The 24725-nt window shown below is 43.8% G+C and overlaps 1 protein-coding gene across 3 annotated transcripts in view; it reads right to left on the reverse strand.

Moving 5' to 3' along the window:
• The window catches only part of DHRS7 (dehydrogenase/reductase 7), a 53923-nt gene that overhangs the window by 15442 nt on the left and 13756 nt on the right, over nucleotides 1-24725 (reverse strand). For all 3 annotated transcript variants that reach the window (XM_075926349.1, XM_075926350.1, XM_075926351.1), the window contains 3 exons: nucleotides 16927-17079; nucleotides 8102-8208; nucleotides 5823-6062 (listed from right to left, as the gene is read on the reverse strand). In XM_075926349.1, coding sequence (XP_075782464.1) covers nucleotides 5823-6062; nucleotides 8102-8208; nucleotides 16927-17079 — 500 coding nt within the window. The remainder of the gene's footprint in view (nucleotides 1-5822; nucleotides 6063-8101; nucleotides 8209-16926; nucleotides 17080-24725) is intronic.

The raw sequence follows: 24725 nt of genomic DNA on the forward strand, positions 1-24725 counted from the left end.
TTTGTTGAAAAATGTTACATCTTGCAAAGCAGAGGGCCTAATCCTACAAACCTCTAGGTAGCTATGTGAATAGCAATGCATAGAACCGGTCTCTAGCTGTGAAAGAAATAGAGAAAAGAAGATTGGAGGCTTGTTTTGCTATAGGTTAAGGCTGCAGGAGTGGTAGAATTGTTCATTTCCATGCTTTTGAATGTTAGATTAAGCTAAGGTTAATTCTGTGTCCTGGGGTTTATTTTTTATAATTAACCCACCTTAACACCGCTTAGCAAAGTGCTCTATGTCTAGGGATTTAGAGCCTTGTGTTCAAAAGGTGATTTACAAGGGTCAACTGTGATTTTTAGACATAAAAGCATTCAGAATGGAGTTTACAGAAAAGACTATAGAAATGACCCTGGGGGGAGGGTATTCATGTTTATATGGTTTTTTTCTCAATGACAAGGGTCAACTGTGGTTTTTAAGACATCAGCTCTCTCAGTGCAGAGGTCAAAAGCTGACTGTTTAATGGAAAGCTCAAACATCCACCTATGATCTCAGGTAGTAATGGTATATTTTCTGCCTCTCATCTCTACTGCTGAAGGAATTTTCAGTAACAACTGACATCTGTCTCATGCCTTGGGCACATTCTTTCAAAGCTTATTGACTGGCTTATTGTGCCAGCCCTGTACTTTACTCAGCACCTGACATGAAGGTGCACACAGCAGATGTTCGCTTGGTTTACTGAAACAAAATTGTGTAAAATGGAACCTTCTTTACAAAGTCACTCACCAGACCAGAACAGCACTGTAGTTTAAGCTGAAAACAAATTACACTTTAGCAGAAAGTCACAGCACAGTGCTGAAGGCAGATCATATCTAACTCCACAAGGTTATGCAAATTCATATGCAACCCTTTCAGCCATTTTGCTTCCCGACCTATTGCTCAGAGCCTTCTGCACTGGTGAAGATAAATGCAACAACCTAGAAGGGTGGGGCGTAAGAAAGGGTGGGTCTAATCGGCAAGATGCTGAAAGATACCAAGTATTTCATGAGAGGTGCAGTAGTGTTCCTACTAATTTTTTAATGTTCATATATAGAATGAATTTTGCAATGTGCACCACTATGAAGGTGGGAATACATCAATTCCATACTGGTGCACATGCAAAATTCATTCCACACATGTATGGACTGACTGGGGCAGCAAGGTTCACAGTGTGGTAAGTGGGCTCAGGGCTGGGGCAGAGGTCTGTGAGGGGTAAGTTGTTTGTAGTGCGGGAAGAGCTGTGAAAGGTAGAAAAAGGACTCTCCCCAACCCTCTCTTGCCACAGCAGCTCAGGGTAGGTCCAGTTAGGTCACTGGTCCCTTTCCCCTGGCCGTGTCAGGTCTGAACTAGCGCTGGATCAGGAGAGGGGAGCCATGGCAGGTCCAACAAGGGCTGGGTTAGGGCAAGGGAGGAGAGAGCCGCAGCAGGTGTGGCTTTGGGAGAAGCATCTCTCTCCACAATGGCCTTGCATGTTTATGTGGTGCTTAAAAGGGAGCTGTGTGGTCGTGCATCTTAGAACTTAGGCAGTGAGCCACTGATCCTCTTTGAAAGCCACGAAAGTGCTCAACATTTTAAAGGACTGGGCCTTAAATTCCCAGTTATTCCAGCTCAAGAACATGAATTTTGATCCCCTTCTCAAGGAGTCCCCACTGCCACTTATAGCATTCTCCATCTCATGTATGTATTTCAGCTACTAAAGCTCACAGGATTATTCCTATTTCAAGATATGAACAAGGAAACACCCATACCAAAGTGAACACAGTGCATAGTAGAACCTCAGGGTATGTCTACACTACCCTCCTAGTTCGAACTAGGAGGGTAATGTATGCATACCGCACTTGCTAATGAAGCCCGGGATTTGAATTTCCCGGGCTTCATTAGCATAAGCGGGGAGCCGCCATTTTTAAATCCCCGCTGCTTCGAACCCCGTGTAGCGCGGCTACACGGGGCTCGAACTAGGTAGTTCGGACTAGGGTGCCTATTCCGAACTACCGGTACACCTCGTTTCACGAGGAGTAACGGTAGTTTGGAATAGGACCCTAGTCCGAACTACCTAGTTCGAGCCCCGTGTAGCCGCGCTACACGGGGTTCGAAGCAGCGGGGATTTAAAAATGGCGGCTCCCCGCTTATGCTAATGAAGCCCGGGAAATTCAAATCCCGGGCTTCATTAGCAAGTGCGGTATGCATACATTACCCCGCTAGTTCGAACTAGCGGGGTAGTGTAGACATACCCTCAGAGTTACTAGCCTCAGGAATGGAGGTCGTTTAACTTTGAAATGTTTGTAGTTTGGACCATGACATTATGGTAGGGTTTTTTTTCCAGAAGTTTGTAACTGAACATGGAGTTAGCTTTGAAACTTCACTATGCAGAGGAATGATGCTTTTTTAGTAGTTTATATCTAACACAGCACTATACTGTAGGGCTGTGTCTAGACTGCATCCCTTTTCCGTAAAAGGGATGCAAATTAGACAGCGCAATTGCAATGAAGTGTGGGGGGGGGGATTTATATACCCCCCGCTTCATTTGCATAAACATGGCTGCCGCTTTTTTCCGGCTCGGAGCTTTGCCGGAAAAAAGCGCCAGTCTAGACACGGATCTTTCGGAAAATAAAGCCTTTTCCGAAAGATCCCTTATTCCTCTTAAAATAAGAAATAAGGGATCTTTCGGAAAAGGCTTTATTTTTCGAAAGATCTGCATCTAGACTGGTGCTTTTTTCCGGCAAAGCTCTGAGCCGGAAAAAAGCGGCAGCCATGTTTATGCAAATGAAGCAGGGGGGATTTAAATCCCCGCTTCAATTGCAATGTGTCTAATTTGCATCCCTTTTACGGAAAAGGGATGCAGTCTAGACACAGCCTTTTATGTTTCTGGACAGGTAGTAGTATATATGATCTTTTAGTAGAATAGCCTGGCTTTTACTCTAGTATAAAAGATTTACAAGGAAACAGCTGTCATACAGAATGTTCTATATCATGGGTTCCCAAACTGGTTGGTGTGCCCCTGGAGGGAAGGGGGGGCGCGAGACAACCCAGCACCTCCCCCCCGATCAATTACACACACCCCCAAGTTTTGCTGCTATTTTTGGTTTTTGGCCCCAGTCAGTTTTTTTTTTTTGCTCAACATGTTTTGCTTGGGGTGGGGGAGGCGTGAGGGTTTCTCAAAAATCAAAAAGGGGGCGTGATGCCGAAAAGTTTGGGAACCACTGTTCTACATGAATTGTTTGGTGGTTTTTGGTTTGTTTGGGGTTTTTTTTAAATGATTTCACTGTGCCCCTCAACATAGAGGAATGCTGAATCCTGTGACTTTTACTGAGTTTTGTAGTTTTAGGTGTTTTCTTTAATGCTCCAGCTTCTGGAATCAAATTATTAGAAACTCAGCTTTCACTGAAAGGGGTCTCTGAAGCCACACAGGCCAGGAAAAGCTTGAAAGGGAACATGCTAAAGGCTCCAAAGCCAGAAGGCAAAGGATTTTTTAAAAACCCACCAAGATCTTACGGTGGTTAGACAGTTTATGATTTTGGGCATAGATGTGGATTTATTTTTGCCAAGGGTGCTTTCAAACAGGTGTGGGTTTGGGAGGGGCACACTGCCGATTTTGGAGGTGGCGTTTCATATTGTAGTTACTGAATGAATAATATTGGTATCTTTGTTTTATTGTTATGAACTACATAAATATGTTATGAATTATATTATTAAAATCATTGCAATCACCTATCAACTATGTTCACTAACATCCCACTTTAAAGACATTATGTCTGACTATAGTTTCAGGATCAAACTGTCATCCATCTCATTTACATATATTTCCCTGATATAATCTTGATGCACAGTATGGACAGTTACATTATTTAGCTGTCTGTCCCATTGATAAGTGGAGATATTTTTAAGTCTTCTGAAGATGGAGAATGAATATTCTGCAGTTCAGAATGATACAAGCACAGCAAAAGGGATTCTTATAAACTTCCACTGCTCTGCTTCTAGAGCAAATGATTCTAGAATAATTTTTTTATGGGTAACAGCTAGTTTAGGCCCTGTCATTTTGTACTTATAATTACAATTATATTTTGCCACGTGCACTACTTTGCATTTAACATTGAATTTCATCTGCCATTTTGTTTTCACACCACCCAGTTTTGTGAGATCACTTTTTGCAGCCTGCTTTGGACTTAAACTCTTGAATGATTTTCTATCATCTGCAAATTTTGCCCCCTCACCGTTTACCCCTTTTTGCAGATGGCTTATGCTGAACAGTACAAGTCCCTGGGGGACACCACTATTTATTTCTCTCCATTCTGAGACTGGACCATTTATTTCTACTGTTTCCCATCTTTCAGGATCATCTAAGAATCCTTAATTTAAGATAACAAAAGGCTTGTTAAATGTAATCACACTGCCTCTGTTTATAAACTCCCTGCCTCAAGAGCAGAAGCTGTTAGCTGCACAGAACTACTCATATTCCACACTCAAGCTATAGGAGGTGCTCGTACCACAAGCCATTTCTGAGTCCCCCTCATCAGTGCTGGCCCAGGAAGACTGCGCTTTCCCCAATTGCCTTGCATGGCCCCCTGGCCCCTTCCTGTTTCCCAGACTGAGCTGTGGGGGAACGTTCCCTCCTCCCCCCCATCCCCCCGTGACCAGGGCCCCAGGTTCATAAAGCAGGACGTTTATATGGGCCTGTGATGCCCCAGCACCAGGAATATTCCAGGCACACTGCCAGTCTCACTGCCTGCTGACCCCCACACTCCCTGCCCCCGTGTGTTCCCCTGCTCCTCCTGGGCAGCTTAAAATGCCCAAGAGGCCCCCGCCACTGGCAGGATAGTGAGGCTAGAGCTGCTTCCTGCTGTTTGCTTCCTGCAGCGGGAGGGCGGGGTGTTTCTGTGCCCTGCATTGCTCAAGTTTTAAGTTGCCCAGGAGCACATGGGCAGCAGATGGGGTCAGAGGGATGCAGGGAGTGGCAGGCAGGGAGTTGGGCCCATGAATATTCCTGGGGCTAGGGCACCATGAGCTCAAAAAACTTGCCATCCATGCAATCCCCTCCTGCAGGGCTGGGCTGTCAGCACAGGATCCCCACTGCGGGGAGGAGTCCTGAACCTCATGGGCTGGAATCAGGCAAGCAGGGTATGGCTCCGACCCACGGGCTCTGCCTGCCGGGGGGGGGGGGGGGGGAGAAGGGGAGGAAGGAAACAGCTCCACATGCTGCGCTCTCCCTCCCACTCCCCCCAACTAGAGAAAAGGCAGTGCAGCAAAGATGCCTGGAGGCTTTTCCCTCATTGCTCCAATTGGCTGTAACTGCATCCAATAGGAGCAGCAGGGGGCGGGGACTAGGATTGGCAGGGGGACACAGAGTCATGTGCGTCCCAGGGAACTGTGCCAAGTATGCTTCCACCCCTTCCCCCCAATCATCCAGACCGCCCCCCTTCACTCCTGCACCCTACCTCCTGCCCAGACCCATCTACCCCCAACCTCCTCTGGCACTCTCCCTCCCACCCATACCCCAAACCTGCTTCCTATCAGCCCCCTCCCACACACAATCCCTCAATTCTGGCCCCAATCCAGAGCCTAAGGCAGTTCCACAAGTTTACTAGCCCGGGGCCCCCTAGGTTCTGGTGTGCAAAGGGAATGTGAGGAGTATCTTTCTGCTTCTCAGTTAGGGGCTACCTCAGGTTTGTGCGTTTCACTTTTATACTGACTGATTTTTCTGTGTCAGCACCCCCTCCACACGCCCCAAAGAAAGGTTCCCCACCTCTGCAATGAAGCTTCCTGGAGATACAGGAGCCCTGTATTCTGAGACAGCTAATTTAGCTTACCTGGAGGGCATGCTTGCTGGCACAATATCCCGTGGCGAGGGGGGCTCCCATGATGCCCATTACACTGCTCATGGTCACAATCTTCCCTTTCTCCCTTTGGATCATGTGATTCAGGACATATTTAGTTAAGGAGACTGTACCCAGGTAATTAAGTTCCATTATGGCTTGATAGACATCCAGCTTCGTATCCACAAACAGCGAGCGCTGGGAACGTCCACCGTTGTTCACCAAAACATCGATCTTCAATAAGGAGAGAACAAATACACAAACACGCCTTTTAACCAACAATGGGTTTTCCCTGAGGGAGCCCAAGTCTTGACCAGCTTCTTTTCCTAATACCGTCTAGCTTTTGTAGCTGCTGCAGAAGATGTGTAAGTATCTCTAGCAGTAGATATCCACAACAATTAAATCCAAGTTGAGCTTTGTCTAATCTTGGTGCTGGATTAGTAAACAGCTAACAAAAAATAGCTCAATATAACTAATGGATCTTGGTTACTGCTGGGTATAGAGGAACACTTTCAGATTGAAACATGTAGCATGTAGATTTTTTTTTTAAATGCCAATGATCTTGTAGCAAGTGATATCTAAGGCCCTAGACCTGCAAGATGGTCCATGTGAGCTGACCCTTACATCTTCCCAGAGTTCCACTGGAATAAACAGCAGTGTGGGAGAAAAGAATTACAAAAATAGGACTGTAAAACCATAAAACAGACCAGCAGGCTCTTGCAACATTTCAAAACAGAAGTGATCTATCGACTAATTTAATAGTCAATGGAAATTTAATTGACTATTTGATTAGTTGATTAATCTAGTTTTAATATCCCTACTTTCAAGCCATCTCCTGCTAGAACTGGTAGCTGCTCCCCCCGACGCCCGTTGCCTCTGATATAGAGCTTTCCACTTCATTACACTGCCTGGATTTCAGATTGCTGTTGTCCCTTTAACTTCACACAGTGCCAGGCATCTGGAGCACAACACTTATGCACAATATTTGATTTCCTCCCACCACATGCTTGATATGTACAATCAGTTTCTGAGTTACTTACATTTCTGTTGTGCATGATAGCTAACAGATATTACTAACACTGCAAATGAAGCTCTTTCAATTTGATTTATGTTCACTTTTGATATAGGGATGTAAGCAAGTTGTCAGGTTGACTATTTGCATTCTCCCTCTCCCGCCCCGCAGCCTCTGACAGAGGTAGCAAGGGTCGGGGGGAAGCAGGAGCCAGTGCTGGCAGGGGATGGCTTAAAAGTAGGGATGTTAAAATTAGATTAATCAAATAGTTGATAGAATAGTTGATGGAAATTCTATTAGTCGATAAAGGCGCTTCCGCTTTGAAATGTAGCAAGAGCCTGCTGGGCTGTTGCTACATTTCAAAGGCAGAAGTGCTGCACTGCGTTCTGCCTTTGAAATGTACAAAAGCCCCAGAAGGAGCTCTTGTGCATTTCAAAGATTGAAACGCCATGTGGAACCTGGAGTGGGGACTCTTGTACATTTCATATGTGGAACTCCACTGCTGCGCCCCTACCCCCCCCTTAGAGCTGGAGCTGGGGGGGAACTGGCTTTTAAGCCAGCTCCCCCCAGCACCCCTCTTCCCCTTCTCCCCCTCCCACTACCTCTTTCTGATAGAGGCAGCAAGGGGTGGGGGGGGGGGGGGAGAGAGAGAGACTAGTCGACTAGTGTCTCCACTATCCAATGAGCAAAAGCTTATTGGATAGTCGACTAGTTGATTAGTTGCTTGCATCCCTACTTAAAAGCCTGCTTGCCATAGCGCTGGCTCCACCATGCCACCTGCGAATGTGCAAATCTAATACTTAGTGCAGCCCAGACTCTGCATTTTAAATTGCAGAGCCATAGTGGGGAAGCTACCCTCCCCTATCGACTAATCGAGTCATCAATAAATTCCATCAACTACTCAATTAGTAAAATAACCTCATTTTAACTTCCCTACTTTCATTACAATACACACAGTTATGGTTCTTCATTTTTCAGTATAGGTCTAGAAATCAAGTTATATGGCCACAGATCAGGATCAAAGTCTTAAATTCACAAATCCTTACACAGAAGTTAGGTGAAAGGATGAGCATATGAGCAGAACTCCACCGAAATCAATAGCATGCCCACAATGGCAAGCAACTGTAGGATCAAGGATTTGGTATCCACACAAACATACAAAATAGGTAACCAACCTTGCCAAGTTACTGGAAATAAAAACAAAGCCAATGAATAAAGGTGGGGGGCTAGTGGTCAGGACTCAGCCTAAAGTTCAACTCACTCGGCCAAAATGCTGAAGAACGGTTTTAGTTGCAGCTTCATGGAAACTTCTATCCATCAAATCAAGAGGCAAAACAAAGATATCCTTACTGCTCAAGTTGGAGATCTCTAAAATAAAAAAAGTATTTGAAAGAAGCATTCCAGCCAGAACAGTATCAGTAAGGCATATTTCATTCTTGATACTTTAAAGTAGTAAATCCATCAGCCTCATCACCAAAACAGCTTTAAAAAAGAAACTTCATTAAAATGGGAACAGATTTTTTCTCTCTCACACACACACACACACACACACACACACACACAAAATCAGCTAATGGAGTCATATAAGTTACAATATGAATACCAAGTACCATCTTATTAAATGAAATCGTTTTGAGTACCTTGAACATACCAATGCACTCCATTCTTCAAAGAATATACACATTCCTTATAAACACTGCAATGTTATTTTAAGTTAAGATTTTAACCAAGACTTTCAGAAGAACAGAGTATCATCCTTCATATTTTGCCTGGAGGTTAAACTGTTCAGCTGTGAGCATCCTGAGAGCATGCATGGTTTTGTTCTCCCCAAAACTGCCAGGAGCAGTAAAGGCCAGCCTACATACACAGTATCTGAGCCAGAGACTGGAGAACTTTGAATGCTGTTTCTGCTACAGGATGACAGAAATAGATCCCCAAGGCAAAAAGAGGATTCAAATAAAATCTATGTGTGTAGATAATTTGGGAATTAAGTGAAAGACACCAAGGGTACGTCTACACTACACAGCTATTTAAATAGCTACCCCGTGTCCAAGGAATGCTCCCATTATTTCAAAATTTTTCAAAATAATGGACGTGCTATTTCACGAGCCCTGTAAGCCTCGTTGCACGAGGGTTTAAGGGATGGCTCAAAATAGCACTTTATTTCAAAATTTGGCACCATGTAGACACGCCAAATTTCGAATAGCCTATTTCAAAATAAAATCAAAATAACTTATTTCAAGTTTAAGGTGCAGTGTAGATGTACCCTAAATGTTCTGTCTTTTTAAACTCAATTAAAAAAAGTTAGTCATGAACAGGGCTCGCCGAACCGCAGCAAGCCTCATTCACCAGCCACGCTGTCTGGCATTCTGCGTGTGTGCAGATCACCCGAACCTGGCTCTTCGGGTTGCAATCTACTCACCAAAGGCGAGTAGATTGCATTCATTTTTCAGGACGAGAGCTCGACAAATAATACAAAGTGGAAAAATTCACAAGTGTAATATCTGGCACATCCTCATGAATTTCACGGGAAGGACACAGTTGAGTCACACCCTGATTGGTCGCACACTAATATATGTGGGCAAGCACTCTGATATGAAGCTTTACTTCAAAGTTATACAGAGAGACACAGACACAGACACAGACACAGACACTCCATTATGGTCACTTGATTTCAAATCCCAATAAACTTGTAAGGCTAAACTGACAGTCAGGGAAGGTTAACGTGACTTAAGTGGCTATTTTTAATATCCTCTGACTGGGAGTCATGTAAATGATTTTGAATACTTCCCACAAGAGTAAGAAAAGCATTAGAAGCCCATCCAGTGCTCCAAGACATGTGAGGTGACAACCTTCTGCCTCTAAGTAACAGAAAGGTTTAGTGTAAAGCTAGCCGGCAGGGCTTTGGAGCAGAGCCCAGAGCTGGAGTGCGGAGCAGCAGGTTTTTGCCCAGAGCTGGAGCACAGAAAATGTTGACTGCTCCACTGCTCCAGGTTTTTTTTTTTTTTTCTTCATTTTCAATCCAAAGTGAATGATATTTTAGCAAGAAAGTCCTAAAGGTGCCAAAAAGTTTCAGATTGTGTAACAATTGATATTAACATCTACTTTTCCACTTTACGTAATATGTCACAGTTATTCTCACTTTTCAAAATCAAGATTTAATGTACAGATACAAAATTACAAAGTTTTTTGGGGATATGTTATTAAAGAATCAGATAATTATCAGACATCCAGCAACACTTCAGACTGCTCCCACCCTTGTGCTAAGGTTAGGCAAGTACGTACTCGCGAAGATTAGTTAGACTGTGTGTTTATTTTCAACCTTGTAATGTGTAGCCTCATTATTTCCCAACAATTAATGTTGTAGAACAACAATAGCACATACTAACGCTACAGCACATACCAAATTTCATTGATATATCTATATTAAAGCGTTTGAGATATTAAAAACTTGGAAAATATTTGGAATATTTTTACCGCAAAATTTTATAAGAAACTAAATTGCAATTTATAAATAAAAATTTATATTAATTTTATGAAAAATTAAAAATACCAACTGATTATTGGATTTGGTATTGGATTCTTCTTACCTCAAGGGAAATACCAAAGGCAAAGGAAGGGCTCCTTGATATTGCTCGACGACTTGAAAAACAAAAGCTATTGCTACATTTGAATTCAGCGAAAGAGGTTGAAGAAAACGAAACACAACAAAAGGAGTCATCAGCAATCGAATTTGCTGTTTCGGAAAGTTCACATCCTTTAGAAATAGCAGGCTGTTCTCAAACTTCCATCTCCACTCTGAGCTTGTTCGAGCATCCATCCCTGAGATGTCTTCAACCATCACAGGGAAATGGAGATAATTCAAGCACCAATTCTTTAGAAAATGACAACTTCGAAAAGGAATTTGATAAACAAAGACGCCGGCGAGTTTCTGCGATTCATAATTGTAATGAAGCATTATTCAAGAGAAACTTTTGGGAAGGTTGTGAGGCGGAGTCTATAGGTAGGCTAAAAGTCAAGTTTTTTTTTAGGCCATTCACAGCTACCCACACTACATTCAGGCTGCCTGTAGAATTACTTCGAGCATGCCAACAACTCAAGCTAGCGTAGAGCGACTGTTTTCGGCTTTAAAGTTAATTTTAAATGATCTGCGGCAGGCTATGAAAGATGACTTGATTGCTGCAATAATTTTTTACAGATTGAATTATGAATGATGCCTAGTTGATGACATTTAAATTGTTTTAAAACTGAATAAAAATAATGTTTTTTTCCAAAATTACAGTATGAACTTTTAGTTAAAAATTAATTTGAGTAGGAGCACGTAGTGGAGTCAGAGCGGAGCAGGAGCAGTCACTATTGGTGCCGGAGCGGAGCTGGAGTGGAGCAATTCAAAAATTTGATTGCTCCAAATCCCTGCTAGCCAGAATTTGTTCCATGCCAACTCTCAGAGTCCAAAACTTCTAAGCCAACCCTGCCATTCTGAGTAGTTTCATTAGCGTGAGCCAGTGAACCCACACTCTTCAGAAGAGGGCAGGGAGTCTATAGACTGTGGTGTCCAACACACTAACCACATGTGGCTATTTGGCCAGCTGAGTGTGACTAATTCACTGTAGTAATTATTGCTTCAGAATGGGTTGGACACCACTGCTATAGACACTACCTCTCCTCCTTGACCACTCCCTCATGGTCAAGCTGCTGTCTCTTTTGTTAACAGTATTTAGGGTAACCAGAACATTTGTGTTTTGTCAATTTTTCTTTGTGACTAATAAGGATTTGAGGAAGCTTAAATGCATCTTGAAACGTTTTCATTGTTGCATCACAGTTGGGGTTTTTTTTTTTTTTAAACAGAATGCTCTTTAACATGCTTTCACACTGATGAACACATTAGTCAAGCCAAACACCATCAATTCCAAGTCTTCATGCAGAATGCATCTGCTTTTTTAATTTGTTTTGAACAACTGACTTCTCTCAGTTGCTTTCTAAATAGCAGCTTGTGAGTCTTCTTCACACAGCAAATGCAACAAAATTATCTCCCCTCCTTAGTCTTAATGTCTATTTTTATCGTTTTTAAATGTTTTTAATTCAACTCTACCTAGTAACTAATGCTCTTTCATCTGTTTCTGGGACATAAATTCAATGATCTTTCTCTTTCCATCATCTGCACACTAGAGGGAAAGAGTGCTGTCACATGACTTGTTAATGATTACATTTAGAGCAATCCAATAAATACAGAAAAAGAGTAAACCTTGTTTCCACAGTGCTGGGCAAACACTGTGTTGAACTTTATCCCTGCCCCCAATAAGTTTCTTTTGTTAGAGATATAACCTTTGCCACAAATGCTGCGTCCTTGCTTGCGCACCTGGAGGCAGTAACCCACTTTGTTGAGATTAAAGCCATCACTGTTGATGTTTAAAGCTGGCATTTCATTCATCACCATTTGTAAAAGATCCTGCAGAGTAAATTATATCCTCAGGGACACCTATGCAACATTGCCATTGCTCTGTTCAAACATGCCGATGACAGCAGATCAGACCCCTGAATGTTTGTTTAGTGAGGACGTGTCTATACAGCAGACACTGCTGCATAGCCTCATACCCATCAGTAACTGGGCTAGTTACAGTAGTTCAGGTGCTATAAGATGGCTGGTCTGTAGCGAGACTCTAAGTGCTTGCTACCCAGTTAGCATGTGCAAGACAAAATTAATGACAAAGGGTCACTTGTAAGCTCTCCTATAATCAGAAAAACTAACGATGAAGAAAGGGTAAAAATCCTCGACATGCCTAGTCTTGAGAAAAGACTGAGTAGGAGTGGGGGGAAGACCGAAGAAAACAACAGTCTTCAAGAGAGATTTTAGGTTAGCTATTAAGAAAAAAGTGCTCTAGTTATCAAGGTTGTTAAGCTCTGCAATAGAATTCCAAGGGAGGCTGTGAAATCACTCACTGGAGGGTTTGAAAACAGTGATAGTCTAGGTTTAATCTTCAGAAGAGGATGGACTTGAAGACTTCTTGAAGTTCCTTCCAGACACAATTGATCTTTCAGAGTTTGATTTAGCAGGTCTAGTAGAGACCTGCTAAATCAAACTCAGAGGGTACCCCTGTCAGCTGTTTGTACTGGAAGCCAACAAGAGCATTTACTCCTGTCGGCCTCCCACTGTGGGGATAGTAGGGAAACTTGAATTAAGATTCATTAATTACATAGCTGGAGTCGATGTAAGTGGAGTTGCATATTTTATTTTGACCTTCTTTAGTGTAGGTCTGGCCTAAGATATAATCCTAAAGTCTACTGACTCAGCCACTGAATGAAAGAGCATCCACTTGAAGGCAATGGGAACTCAACAATTCTGAGAGAAGTCAGACTACATGCATCTCAAACTAGACACTGACTGGGTGCCTGGATGGGCCACTCTGAGGATGCTATATCGGGGCAGACTGCTACACAGTTTTTCCTTTTGTTTTGGAATAACTTAAAAAGACAACAAATAGTCTTGCAGCACCTTAAAGACTAACAAAACACGTAGATGGTATCATGAGCTTTCATGGGTACAACCCACTTCTTCAGATTAATGGAATTATTAAAGGTCCAGTTTCTAAATAAATAGGGGAGAGAGAAGGAAAAAGAAGGGAAAAAACAGGGAAATAGTAAATTATACTGTCCATGCTACATGAAGCTGATAGAAAAGGCATCCATTAACGTGACAAATGCCAACAATGCCCCTTTGCCATGTATACTGGTCAGTCTCTACAGGAAAGAATTAATGGACACAAATCAGGTATCCGAAAAGGCAATGCAAAGAAACCCGCTGAGGAACATTTAAACTTGCCTGGGCACTCATTAATGAATCCCAGTCACCCTACTGTTTCAGGCCAATTCCACAAGCCAACTACACAGGGAAGCCTTAGAACTTAGGAATCAAACCTGTAAATGAAGCTATCACAAAGGTATGAATAAAGACACTGGCTGGATGGCCCGCTACATTCCACATCCTAATGACATTTTAAAAAAAATGGGTTCTTAAGAACAATTTGCACTTTATCAGCTTCATGTAGCACAGACACTCGACTATTTCCCCCGCTTTTCTCTCTCCCCCCCCCCCCCCCATCCCCTATTTATAAACTGGACCTTTAATAATTCCATTCATCTGAAGAAGTGGGTTGAGCTCACAAAAGCTCATGATACCATCTAAATATTGTGTTAATCTTTAAGATGCTACAAGACCATTTGTTGTCTTTGTAAGTTAAAACAGCTTCTGTAATATCCCACCAATTACCAAGAAGGCAAATACGGTCTCTTTGATGCTCATCTAATGAGAGATTGAGTGTATCCCAAACTAGTTGTCTTTAAAGAGATGGGTGCGCAGGTGACATGGTATAGCAAGTTAAGTACTAGAAATCACTTCAGATATTAATGTCTATGTTAGTGCCTAAGGACTAACCAAGAATAGGACCCCCCACGGTGCTAGGTGTTGTATTTGTACAACAGCTTCTTCTATTTGGAATTGACAAAAGTAATTTCAGATCTACATGTGCCTCTCTTCAAATTAGAATTCTAATGTAGTGGACCATTATTGTTAATCATACAATATTAGCCTCTCAAAACATTCCATGCCACATATCACAGATATCTTAAAAATTAGTCTCCTCAAACTTTTTCCTTGTGTTGATAGTAACAAAGTTGGAGTGTGTGTAGAGAGGGTGGGATGGACATGTATGAATAGGAACTACAGGCAAAAAAAAGTTGAATAAAAAAAAACAGGCTATCAAAAATAGGGTTTTCTTTTTGGAATTTACTGCTCATAATTTTCAACAGCCTCACAGAAGTGATTTAAATATAATGGTTATTCCACAAATATTAAATCATATTTGGTTTTGTATAGAAGTCTTTGACAAGCCTGGAGAACTAACTACCCATCCCGCCCCCCCCCAAAAAAGCCTTTTGAAGTTTCACTAGATATTCCACCATGGTCAACTTAATTCTTAAACAGTCCTCCACAACATGAAATATGGGACCAACTGCAAAGGAAAAAGAGAGAAAACCAAAGCAGTTCTCGCATAGTAACACAATAAAACAAAGGGCTATGGCACTTAATGATCACATTTAGTGTTAGTAGAAAGCCACTGATAATGAAGCACTGTTAACTTGTCGCACAGTAGCACGGAGATGTCAGTTTATCTTGACTTTGCTGCCAGGGTCTGGCTCTCCTAACTACTGCATCTGGCTGTGGCAACAGATGATTAGATGTGATAGGGTGAGGAGTGCCTCTTGAACAAGTCAATTTGAAACTATATTTTTTTCAAAGTTCTAAATATCTGCTAACTAGCTGAATTGCTATCATTTTTGTTACTATAGTAGCTGTACAGAAAACTATTTGTTCTAGTTATGCCATGTACTTCAGCTTAATATTACATTTATTGTAGCATGATACAATGGACTGCCTGCTTTACAGTAATCCTGTGGGGCTCACTTTTAAAGAGACACAGACAGTGTGTGCACGCGCATATACACATACATAAACACAGTGGCATCTGAATTACTGCTTGAAAGACTGTCTACAAATACTGGGCATGCTAGTCAAGAGCAGATCCCACTGCCTCAATTCACCCTACTAGGTTCGGAAGAGGTGATAGTCCCATTCCAGGGTAATACAAGTCAACCCCTGTGGATCTGGTCCTCCACTGATGTAGGTCACCAGAGCTCTAGTGAAGTCATTTGATTTATACCAACTGAAGGGGTGGCCCTACATGTCAGATCTGGCATCTTGGTCAGCAGAACCAAATGAAGGATCAGTGATTGGAACAATACTGGCCGATGTTCCCATCTACACTTGCCTCGGAGCCACAGGCACAGATTCTAGTTGTGGGGTACCTACGTTGCACCACAGTGCTTCATTAACAGACCCTGAACCCAGAATAACTAATTAAACTGAGCAAAGACCCACTTCGTCTAATGCATGTCTGACATGCATCTGACAAGTGGGTCTTTGCCCACGAAAGCTCATGCTCCAACACTTCGGTTAGTCTATAAGGTGCCACAGGACTCCTCGCCACTTTTGCAGATTCAGACTAACACAGCTACCCCTATGATAATTAAATTGAAGGAATACTCCCGAATGTCCGTGTCAAAGTAATGAATCTAGCATGTGTTCTGGAACTGCTCTAGTGCCGCCATAAAGCTGATTACCCAGGATTACAGCTTTTGCTACCCTGGCTGTTTCAAGAGCTTCAGGGGGTAGCCGAGTTAGTCTTACAAGGAAAAGGAAAAAAAAAAAAAAAAAAAAAAAAAGGCAAGCAAATGGTCTGGTAGAACTTTATAGACTAACAAAACATGTAGATGGTATCATGAGCTTTCATGGGCACAGCCCACTTCTTCAGATGACCGGAGTTATGATTAGAGGAGGTATAGTCACCCACAGAACATCTTCCCCCCCCTTCCCTCCTCCTATTTATTTCGAGTTTCCTTATCCTTTAATCATAACTCTGGTCATCTGAAGTGGGCTGTGCCCACGAAAGCTCGTGATACCATCTACATGTTTTGTTAGTCTACGAAGTACTACCAGACCATTTGCTTGTTGGGGTTTTTTTTGGGGGAGAGGGGGCTGTTTCAAGTTAGAGAAGCTCAATGTTGAAACTTACAAACTGCCACCACAGGCAAGCTTAGCTGCCTATCTTAGGCAGCTCAAACATTTCGTAACTTTACACTAAAAGGCTGTCAGAATTTCTACACAACCCCACCCTGTTGGCTCAGTTCCCTTATGTTCCTTTGAAAAACAGCCTCTTATTTTCCAGGGACAAAGGCTCAGACTGTTAAATTGCCTAATTGTAGAAGGGTGCTTTTGAGCATCCCACTAGTTACCTGTGCACCCATCTGCAACTTTAGGCACCTAAATATTTTCTTTTACTCCTCCTATAACAGTGCATCATTCAGTTAGAGCTTCCTAAAATACATGTTCTAAGAATTCACAACTCAAAAATAAAATGCATTATAACCTAGTTCATATTTAACTTATTCTCAATTTATTCCTGTTGCATGGATTTTTTTTTAAACTATCATGGCAAGCCAGATCAATCCACTTTTTTTTTTTAAACTTACCAAGACACTTTTGTTTCACCCTTTCCAATTCGTTCTCTCTTCTTGCAGAAAGCACAAGCAGTGCCCCGATCTTTGCCAGCTGGTAAGCTAACTCTTCTCCAATTCCACTTGAAGCTCCTGTCACCCACACGACCTTGCCAGGAAGTTCATTTTCTGTTAAAATGACCAAGAAAGCAGTTATGGATCACTGCCAACACAGAAGGGTAACTTAGTTACTAAATAAATAGTTACAGGGGCAGTATCTGATTTTGTGTGTCAGAAATTAAGATACTCTGAGATTTGTTACTATTTCTTTTTATGCCTTGAACTGAGGGGCAGAGGAGGGATAGCTCAATGGTTTGAATTGGTCTGCTAAACCCAGGGTTGGGAGTTCAATCCTTGAGGGGGCCATTTAGGGATCTAGGGCAACAGGGGCGGATATAGAGCAGGGCGGCTGCCCCGGGCCCTGCACTTCAAGAAGCCCCACACGAGCCACTGCACATGTGCCGTGGCAAAGGGGGGCCCCATGAAATCGGACTGCGCTGGGCCCCGCAAAATGATCATCTGCCCCTGTGGGGCAAATCTGTCAGGGATGGTACTTGGTCCTGCTGTGAGGGCAGGGGACTGGACTTGACCTCTCAAGTCCCTTCCAGTTCTATGAGATGCTATATCTTCACATATTATAAAAGGCTAATCTGGCTGAGCTGACTATCTATGCCTGATGCACTCTGGGGCTATGTCTACACTGGCGGGTTCGTGCACAAGAATGGACATTCTTGAGCAAGAACTGGCAGAGCATCCACACTGCCCACCTGCTCTTGCGCAAGAAGATTTACAGTACATCATCGGAAGACAGGGCTTCTTGTGCAAGAGCTACGCTCTTTTCTAACAAGTGTAAGCCCTCTTGCGCAAGACTCTTGTGCAAGAGGGCAGTGTGGACATGCGACATGCGGCAGGGTTTTTTTGCGCAAAAAAGCCCTATGCTAAAATGGCCATCTTTCTTGACCAAGAGAGCGTCCACACTGCCATGGATGCTCTTGCACAAATGCACATGGCAGTGTGGATGTGTTCTTGTGCAAGAGTTCTTGCACAAGAACCCACCGGTGTAGACATAACCTGGGAGTCTGTTTAAGCAAGCCCTGCATACTTACGACATCCAGGGTATGTCTACGCTACAGTGCTATTTCAGGATACTGAAATTTCAGAGTCTCTCGAAACAGCTCTCCTGCATCTTCACAGCAAGCCCCTTATTTTGGGCTCACTAGTCCAATGTCCCTGTAAACCTCATTCTCCGAGGAGTAAGGGATGTTTCGGCATAGCACTTTATTTCAAAATTTGGCACTGTGTAAATAGCGCCAAATGATGAAATAAGCCATTTCGAAATAAGAGACTCAATTTGCGTAGCTCAAATTGCGAATCTTATTTTGAGTTATGGTGCAGTGTAGATGCACCTCCATGGACCTCAACATACAGAGGGCTTGTAAGAAAAGTGAGCAGAGAAATCTGAAATTATGGAAGGCTGCAACTAAAGGCAACTGTGCAAATAAAAGCCTAATATTAAAGAGTCTCTAAACAGGACATTTGTTGTTAAGAGTCTTTCTTAATCCTGGATCCCTCAGTAACTATGTCTAAAGGCCCATATGGTTATCAAAAGGAGGATTCTCAGTGCAGGCATGGTGAGTGTTCATCCACTTTATTTAGAATTAGATAGGGGTGGGAGTCCTATTTCATTCAGTCTGTAATGCAGCATCCATTAAAAATCAATGGGAATCTGCCTCACATTAGCAAGCAGCAGTTCAAGCCCTTAATGGACACATTTTTGAAGGTACAGGTTGAAACTCTAAATTCTAGTACTCTCTGTTCTGGCAACATCATTGCTGGACCAGAGAGCCCCACTGGGGCGGGGGGGGGGGGGGTAGAGGGGGGAAGAGGAGGAGGAAAGGAAGAAGGAGAGGAGCAGGGTCAGAAGCGCAGCCCCAGCCAGGGTTGGCAGCAAAGGGGCTGACACCCAGTAGCTGGGGCTGGTGGCCAGGAGTGGAGCCTTGACCTCCCTGGTCTGGAAAGCGCCCTTGTTCAGGACCACTCAGGTCCCAAGGTGCCAGACCAGAGAGGTCCAATCTGAGCACAGGTAAATAAAGATGCAGTTAGGTGGCTAGTGGGATTTTCACAAGTCAAACAAAATAAACCATCCCCCCTCCCACCCTTGTGGGATTTTTAAGAGTCCTCAGGTGCCATGAGCATTCCATGCTATGCTGTGCTAATCACCATAGAACAGGGATAGGTAATATATGGCCTACAGGCTGAATCTGGCCTGCCAACTTGCCAGACCTGGGCCATGGGTGCAGCAAGAGCCTCAGCCTGGCTCCCTCCGCACGTTACTCAGATCAGCTTTCTAAATCCTGCAAACCTGGGAGGGAGGAAGGAAGGAAGGAAGGAAGGGCTTTTCATGCTGCCCCATCCCCCAGCACAATCTTGCAGCTCCCATTGGCTGGTTTCTGTCCAATGGGAGCTTCCTATTTGCAGGACATGCAGCATCTGAAGTACCCCTGCCCCTCACAGCATTCAAAATAGTACACATGGCTCCCTCCTGGCTGCAGAACCTGTTGGTCAGAGATGCTGGCCAGGAGCTGCTCAAGTAAATGTCTCCTAGCCACAGCCTGCCTCTGGCACTCCAGCCCTTCCCTCCCCCAACCCTCTACCCCACATAACCCAAACCCTCTGCACCCTTGCCACTGCACCCATACCCTCTCCCAGACTTCACACCCCCTTCTACACTCCTTCTCTAGGTCACAACCCTTTCCCAGGCTTGCACCCCAATCCCCTACCTCCAGTCACAACCCAAATTCCTGCACCTCCTCCCAGACTCTGCACCCCCTCCTACACCCTTCCTCCAGGTCAGAATCCTCTCCTGCACCCATACCTCCTCCCAAACCCTGCACCCCCGTCTTCTGCCCCAGGTCATAGAATCATAGAATAATAGGACTGGAAGGGACCTTGAGAGGTCATTGAGTCCAGCCCCCCGCCCTCAAGGCAGGACCAAGCTCCGTCTACACCATCCCTGACAGATGTCTATCTAACCTGTTCTTAAATATCTCCAGAGAGGGAGATTCCACCACCTCCCTTGGCAATTTATTCCAATATTTGACCACCCTGACAGTTAGGAATTTTTTCCTAATGTCCAATCTAAACCTCCCCTGCTGCACTTTAAGCCCATTACTCCTTGTCCTGTCCTCAGAAACCAAGAGGAACAAATTTTCTCCTTCCTCCTTGTGACACCCTTTTAGATATTTGAAAACCGCTAACATGTCCCCCCTTAATCTTCTTTTTTCCAAACTAAACAAGCCCAGTTCATGAAGCCTGGCTTCATAGGTCATGTTCTCTAAACCTTTAATCATTCTTGTCGCTCTTCTCTGTACCCTTTCCAATTTCTCCACATCTTTCTTGAAATGTGGTGCCCAGAACTGGACACAGTACTCCAGCTGAGGCCTAACTAGTGCAGAGTAGAGCGGCAGAATGACTTCACGAGTTTTGCTTACAACACACCTGTTGATACAACCTAGAATCATATTTGCTTTTTTTGCAACAGCATCACACTGTTGACTCATATTCAACTTGTGGTCCACTATGACCCCTAGATCCCTTTCCGCCATGCTTCTTCCTAGACAGTCGCTTCCCATCTTGTATGTATGGAACTGATTGTTCCTTCCTAAGTGGATCACTTTGCATTTCTCTTTATTAAACCTCATCCTGTTTACCTCTGACCATTTCTCTAACTTGCTAAGGTCATTTTGAATTATGTCCCTATCCTCCAAAGAAGTTGCAACCCCACCCAGTTTGGTATCATCTGCAAACTTAATAAGCGTATCTCTATCCCAATATCTACATCATTGATGAAGATATTGAACAGTACGGGTCCCAAAACAGACCCTTGAGGAACAGACCCTTGAGGTCACAACCATATCCTTTATCCAAACTCCCTCGCAGATCCCATGCCCCCACCTGCACCCCAGTCCCTTACCCCAAACTCCCTCCTGCACCAAACCTCCATCCCCGACTAAGGATGTAAATATGCAATGGTTTAAATGATTTAATTGCAATATTTTAACCAGTTAACCAGTTGGGATATGGCCAGCCTACTTGGCAGGAGGCTCTTCCAACCCAGCCTGCCACATGCAGTGGTAGGAGGCTGCTCCAGCCAGCCAGGATCCTGCCAGCCAGACCACAGTGGGCAGCCCCTCTTCCACTCTGCCAGTTAACTGGGAAAGACGCCGATAACTTTTACATCCCTATCCCAGACCCTGCACTTCAACCATTAACAGAAGAGTGTGGCCCTTGACCATTTACCAAATTCTTGGGGAGTAACCTCCCCCCCCCCAACCCCCATCAAAAATTATGGCCCAACTCTGCTGTAGTATCAGCAGAGCATTAGGTAACTTGACTAACATCTGTCACAGTGGTTGCAACAACTGTTAATGCAAATGTGACTCAGCTCCATCTAAAAAAGGTCCCAAGAGAAACCTTACTTCCGGGCATATATACAGACCAAAGCAATCTACGGATATCTTGCCAAACAAGAAAAAGATTCCAGAACACTTAAACATTAACCAGGTAGGACATTTAGAGCAATTTTACTCCTGAAAGTGACATTCAAATTGAACCTTAACTCAGCAGAACTGATCCTTGTGTTTATTCAATTACAGCTACTGACTTTAGTGTTAAAAATGTTTTTGCATTGCCCCTGCTGTACTGCAGTTATGGCAAGAGTTATGAACAGCGTTACATCAGACTTCTGTAAACTCAGAGTAGTTTGCTCAAGGATCACCAGGGTCTTAATTTAATCTCCCCTTTTTTTTAAATCTCCTACAACAACATGCAAAATGGGGGAAAAAAACAGCTTGATTTTCAGAGCTTGGGTTGAGTCTACAGGACTAGCAGTGGGGATGTATTTTTCTGTACAAACAGCACATTTGAATCACTCAGGAAAACCCACAAATACAGAACCTCACAATGGCATTATAATAGTCTCTTTTCAATGTATAGGCAGCTGTTAAGGTAACAAGCATAAGTGCTCAGAAGGTCAAGAAATTCCAAAGTTAAAGGCACATACAACCTTAATGTTGCCCTTTTGCACATTACAGAGCAGTCTAAGTTACAGTCATATCACTCTAATACCTAATCCCCCCACCCCAATAGTGTATGCTACCACATTCCAAACTCTTGATTTTGTTAGCCCTAATGGATATTGAGTTCCTTTTGAGTGCACACACTCCCACCACCCTTCCTCTGCCCGCTCCCTGAAATAATCTACACAGTTAAACAATGCGTTGAACCACAGAGAATATTGCATTTGTCCTCAATACAGACACATTTATGTCCCCTCTTCCCTTTTTTGTTAAAAGCTAATTTCCTCTCTCTGTGGTCAGAGTTCCAATTCCCCATCTATTTAGGACGGATCACTGCCATGGTTTAGATAAGGGTTAAAAACAAATAAAAAAAACTGCTATGTGATGGTTGTGGCAATGGTCACTGGAGGGTCCATAATGAGAACGATAAATTGGGGTAAACTGTGGATATGTGGGTCAGCTCATGAAGTATGGAGACAGGGGCTTTGCAGAGACATGTGACCATGTCACCTAATACTAAAATCCATCTTAAATCCTGCTGCTTTTCCATGAGAAGCAAGGAAAGAGTCAACAAAACAAAAGGACTCCCACCTTAGGCTAAACCTATTCCATGATGGGGAGTGAAGTAATCTAGGTCACCTTTTCCGGGGGTATCCCATCCAAGATGATTGCTGGAAATTTATAAAATTGAACTGAGGGAAAGTGTCCCAGCTGGAAGGCTTTCCAGGTTGAAAGAAGGTGATTAGAACAACTTTGACTGAGAAGCTAGTTACACGTAGTATCTCTGTGTATTAAGATTAGCTTGCATGTTCTGTTTTATTTAATTTAGTGACCTGTGTTACTCTGTGTGCTATTTCTTATGACTACTTAAATCCTAAATTTTATACAAAGTACTGATTAAATGGTTTCACTCCAGCTCTGAAATGAATTATGACTGGAATGATTTTGAGATGTTCTTGCCGTGGCGGCAGCAGCATCTTCAGAAGTTGGGTATCTACCTTTGTATCTAGGGTTAAGAATGTTTGCAAGAAAAGAGGTAGAGTTAATGTTTGATCCATTAGCTTCTTTATTGCCTGCATTTTATTCTTCTTGTGAGGCATTTCAACCTTCTGGTGAGGTATTTCTTTAGTTAATATCTTTTGAAGTGCATTCCAAATTTCAACAGCATCAGCAATTTCTCTGAAGTTTAATGCTATGGATAATAGGTTTCAGTATACTGAGTATATCTTCTACATTCCTCTTTAATCCCACAGTAGATGCTTTGAATTAGCTACTTCCTTCTATTTAATCATGGTTAGGAGAATAGGCCAATTCTTAATAAATTGATCAAAACAACCAACCACAGATTTTCATAGAACATTTTGAAGGAGAATTAGTTTATATCCTCCTGCTCTTTTCAGTGAAACTAAAACAACATGGTTGCTACAGAAGTATTTTATGACATTTTAGTTTATCAAACTTATTTTAAATAAAGTAAAATATTATGTCAAACAAAAGGTTTCAATGTTTTCTTTATTTTTGGCTGGGTGGGGAACCTTTTTTTGTGTCAGGGTTACTGACCCACAGTGAAATCAGTTGGAGGCCACACAAGTGAGAAGCAAATAACTCCTCCCCAAGCCCCCAGCCTTCACTGATGTGGCTCCCAACTGAGACACCTCATTCTTCTGGCACTCCAGCCTCACGGGGTGAGGGGAAGGGACAGGGAGGACTGAGGTTCAGGGCTTCCCATAGGCTAGACTTACTTTTCTGGAGCTCCAGATTTTGTGGATTTTGTGGACCCCATTAGGCCCGGGGTAGGAACAAAAATGAGGGGTTCAATGTGAGAGAAAGAGCTGCCAGTGAGTGGGATAGGGATGCAGGATCTGGGTGGGAGGTGGACGGGGTGGAGAGGGTATGGTCTGGAAGGGAGTTTGGCGACAGGAAGGGTTGTGGTGGGGGTACGAGAGGTAGTTTGGGGGTGGGAGGGGTTGGGGGAATAACTCAGAGGGTGAGAATGCAGCCAAATAGCTAGTTGGGGAGGGAGGCAAGTGTAGCTTCTGCAAAGTAAAATTGTATCCTACTTCATCTCTTCCCTCTGCTCCAGCCTCACTCTCCTATGCCCCTTCCCCCCTCCCTCAGACACTGATCCCCTGTATTGCCTCATGCCCCTCAATGCAACCCCTCCCATCCTGCCCCTGCATCCGCCTGTTCCCCCCACATCCCTGTGCCCTCAGAGCACTCACTGGCAGGGCAGCAGCACTGGGACTTGAAGCCCCCCACAAGCAGTACTGGGGCGAGGAGAGGCGGTGGGGGGAACAGAATCTCTTCCCTGGCTGGCCCAGCCCTTTGCCTGTCGGCTGCGGCTCCAGGTCTGGGGCAGGCAGAGCCCAGGGCTGTCTCCAGCCTGGCTGGGTGCCGTGGGGTGCTGGGGAAAGGGCTCCCTGCCCCCACACACAGCCCATTGGGAGCAGCTCTATGTAGCCCGGGCCACTGCGCACCACGTGTGCCAGTCGCCCTTCCCCAGTTCCCGCCCCATGTGCCAGTAAAAATTGGCTCATATGCTGCTTATGGTGAGCATGCCAGGGGTTGCCGACCCCTGCTGTAGATGTTAATTGAAAACAGCACTGTGAGATACCTGTCCCCAGTGCCCAAGTATACAGCCCCTCTGACAACTGAACCCTAGATACATCCATTTTTTGCTGTGTTTAGTGACCTGTA

The sequence above is a fragment of the Pelodiscus sinensis genome, chromosome 4 (assembly GCF_049634645.1).
Source record: "Pelodiscus sinensis isolate JC-2024 chromosome 4, ASM4963464v1, whole genome shotgun sequence".
NCBI lineage: Eukaryota > Metazoa > Chordata > Testudines > Trionychidae > Pelodiscus > Pelodiscus sinensis.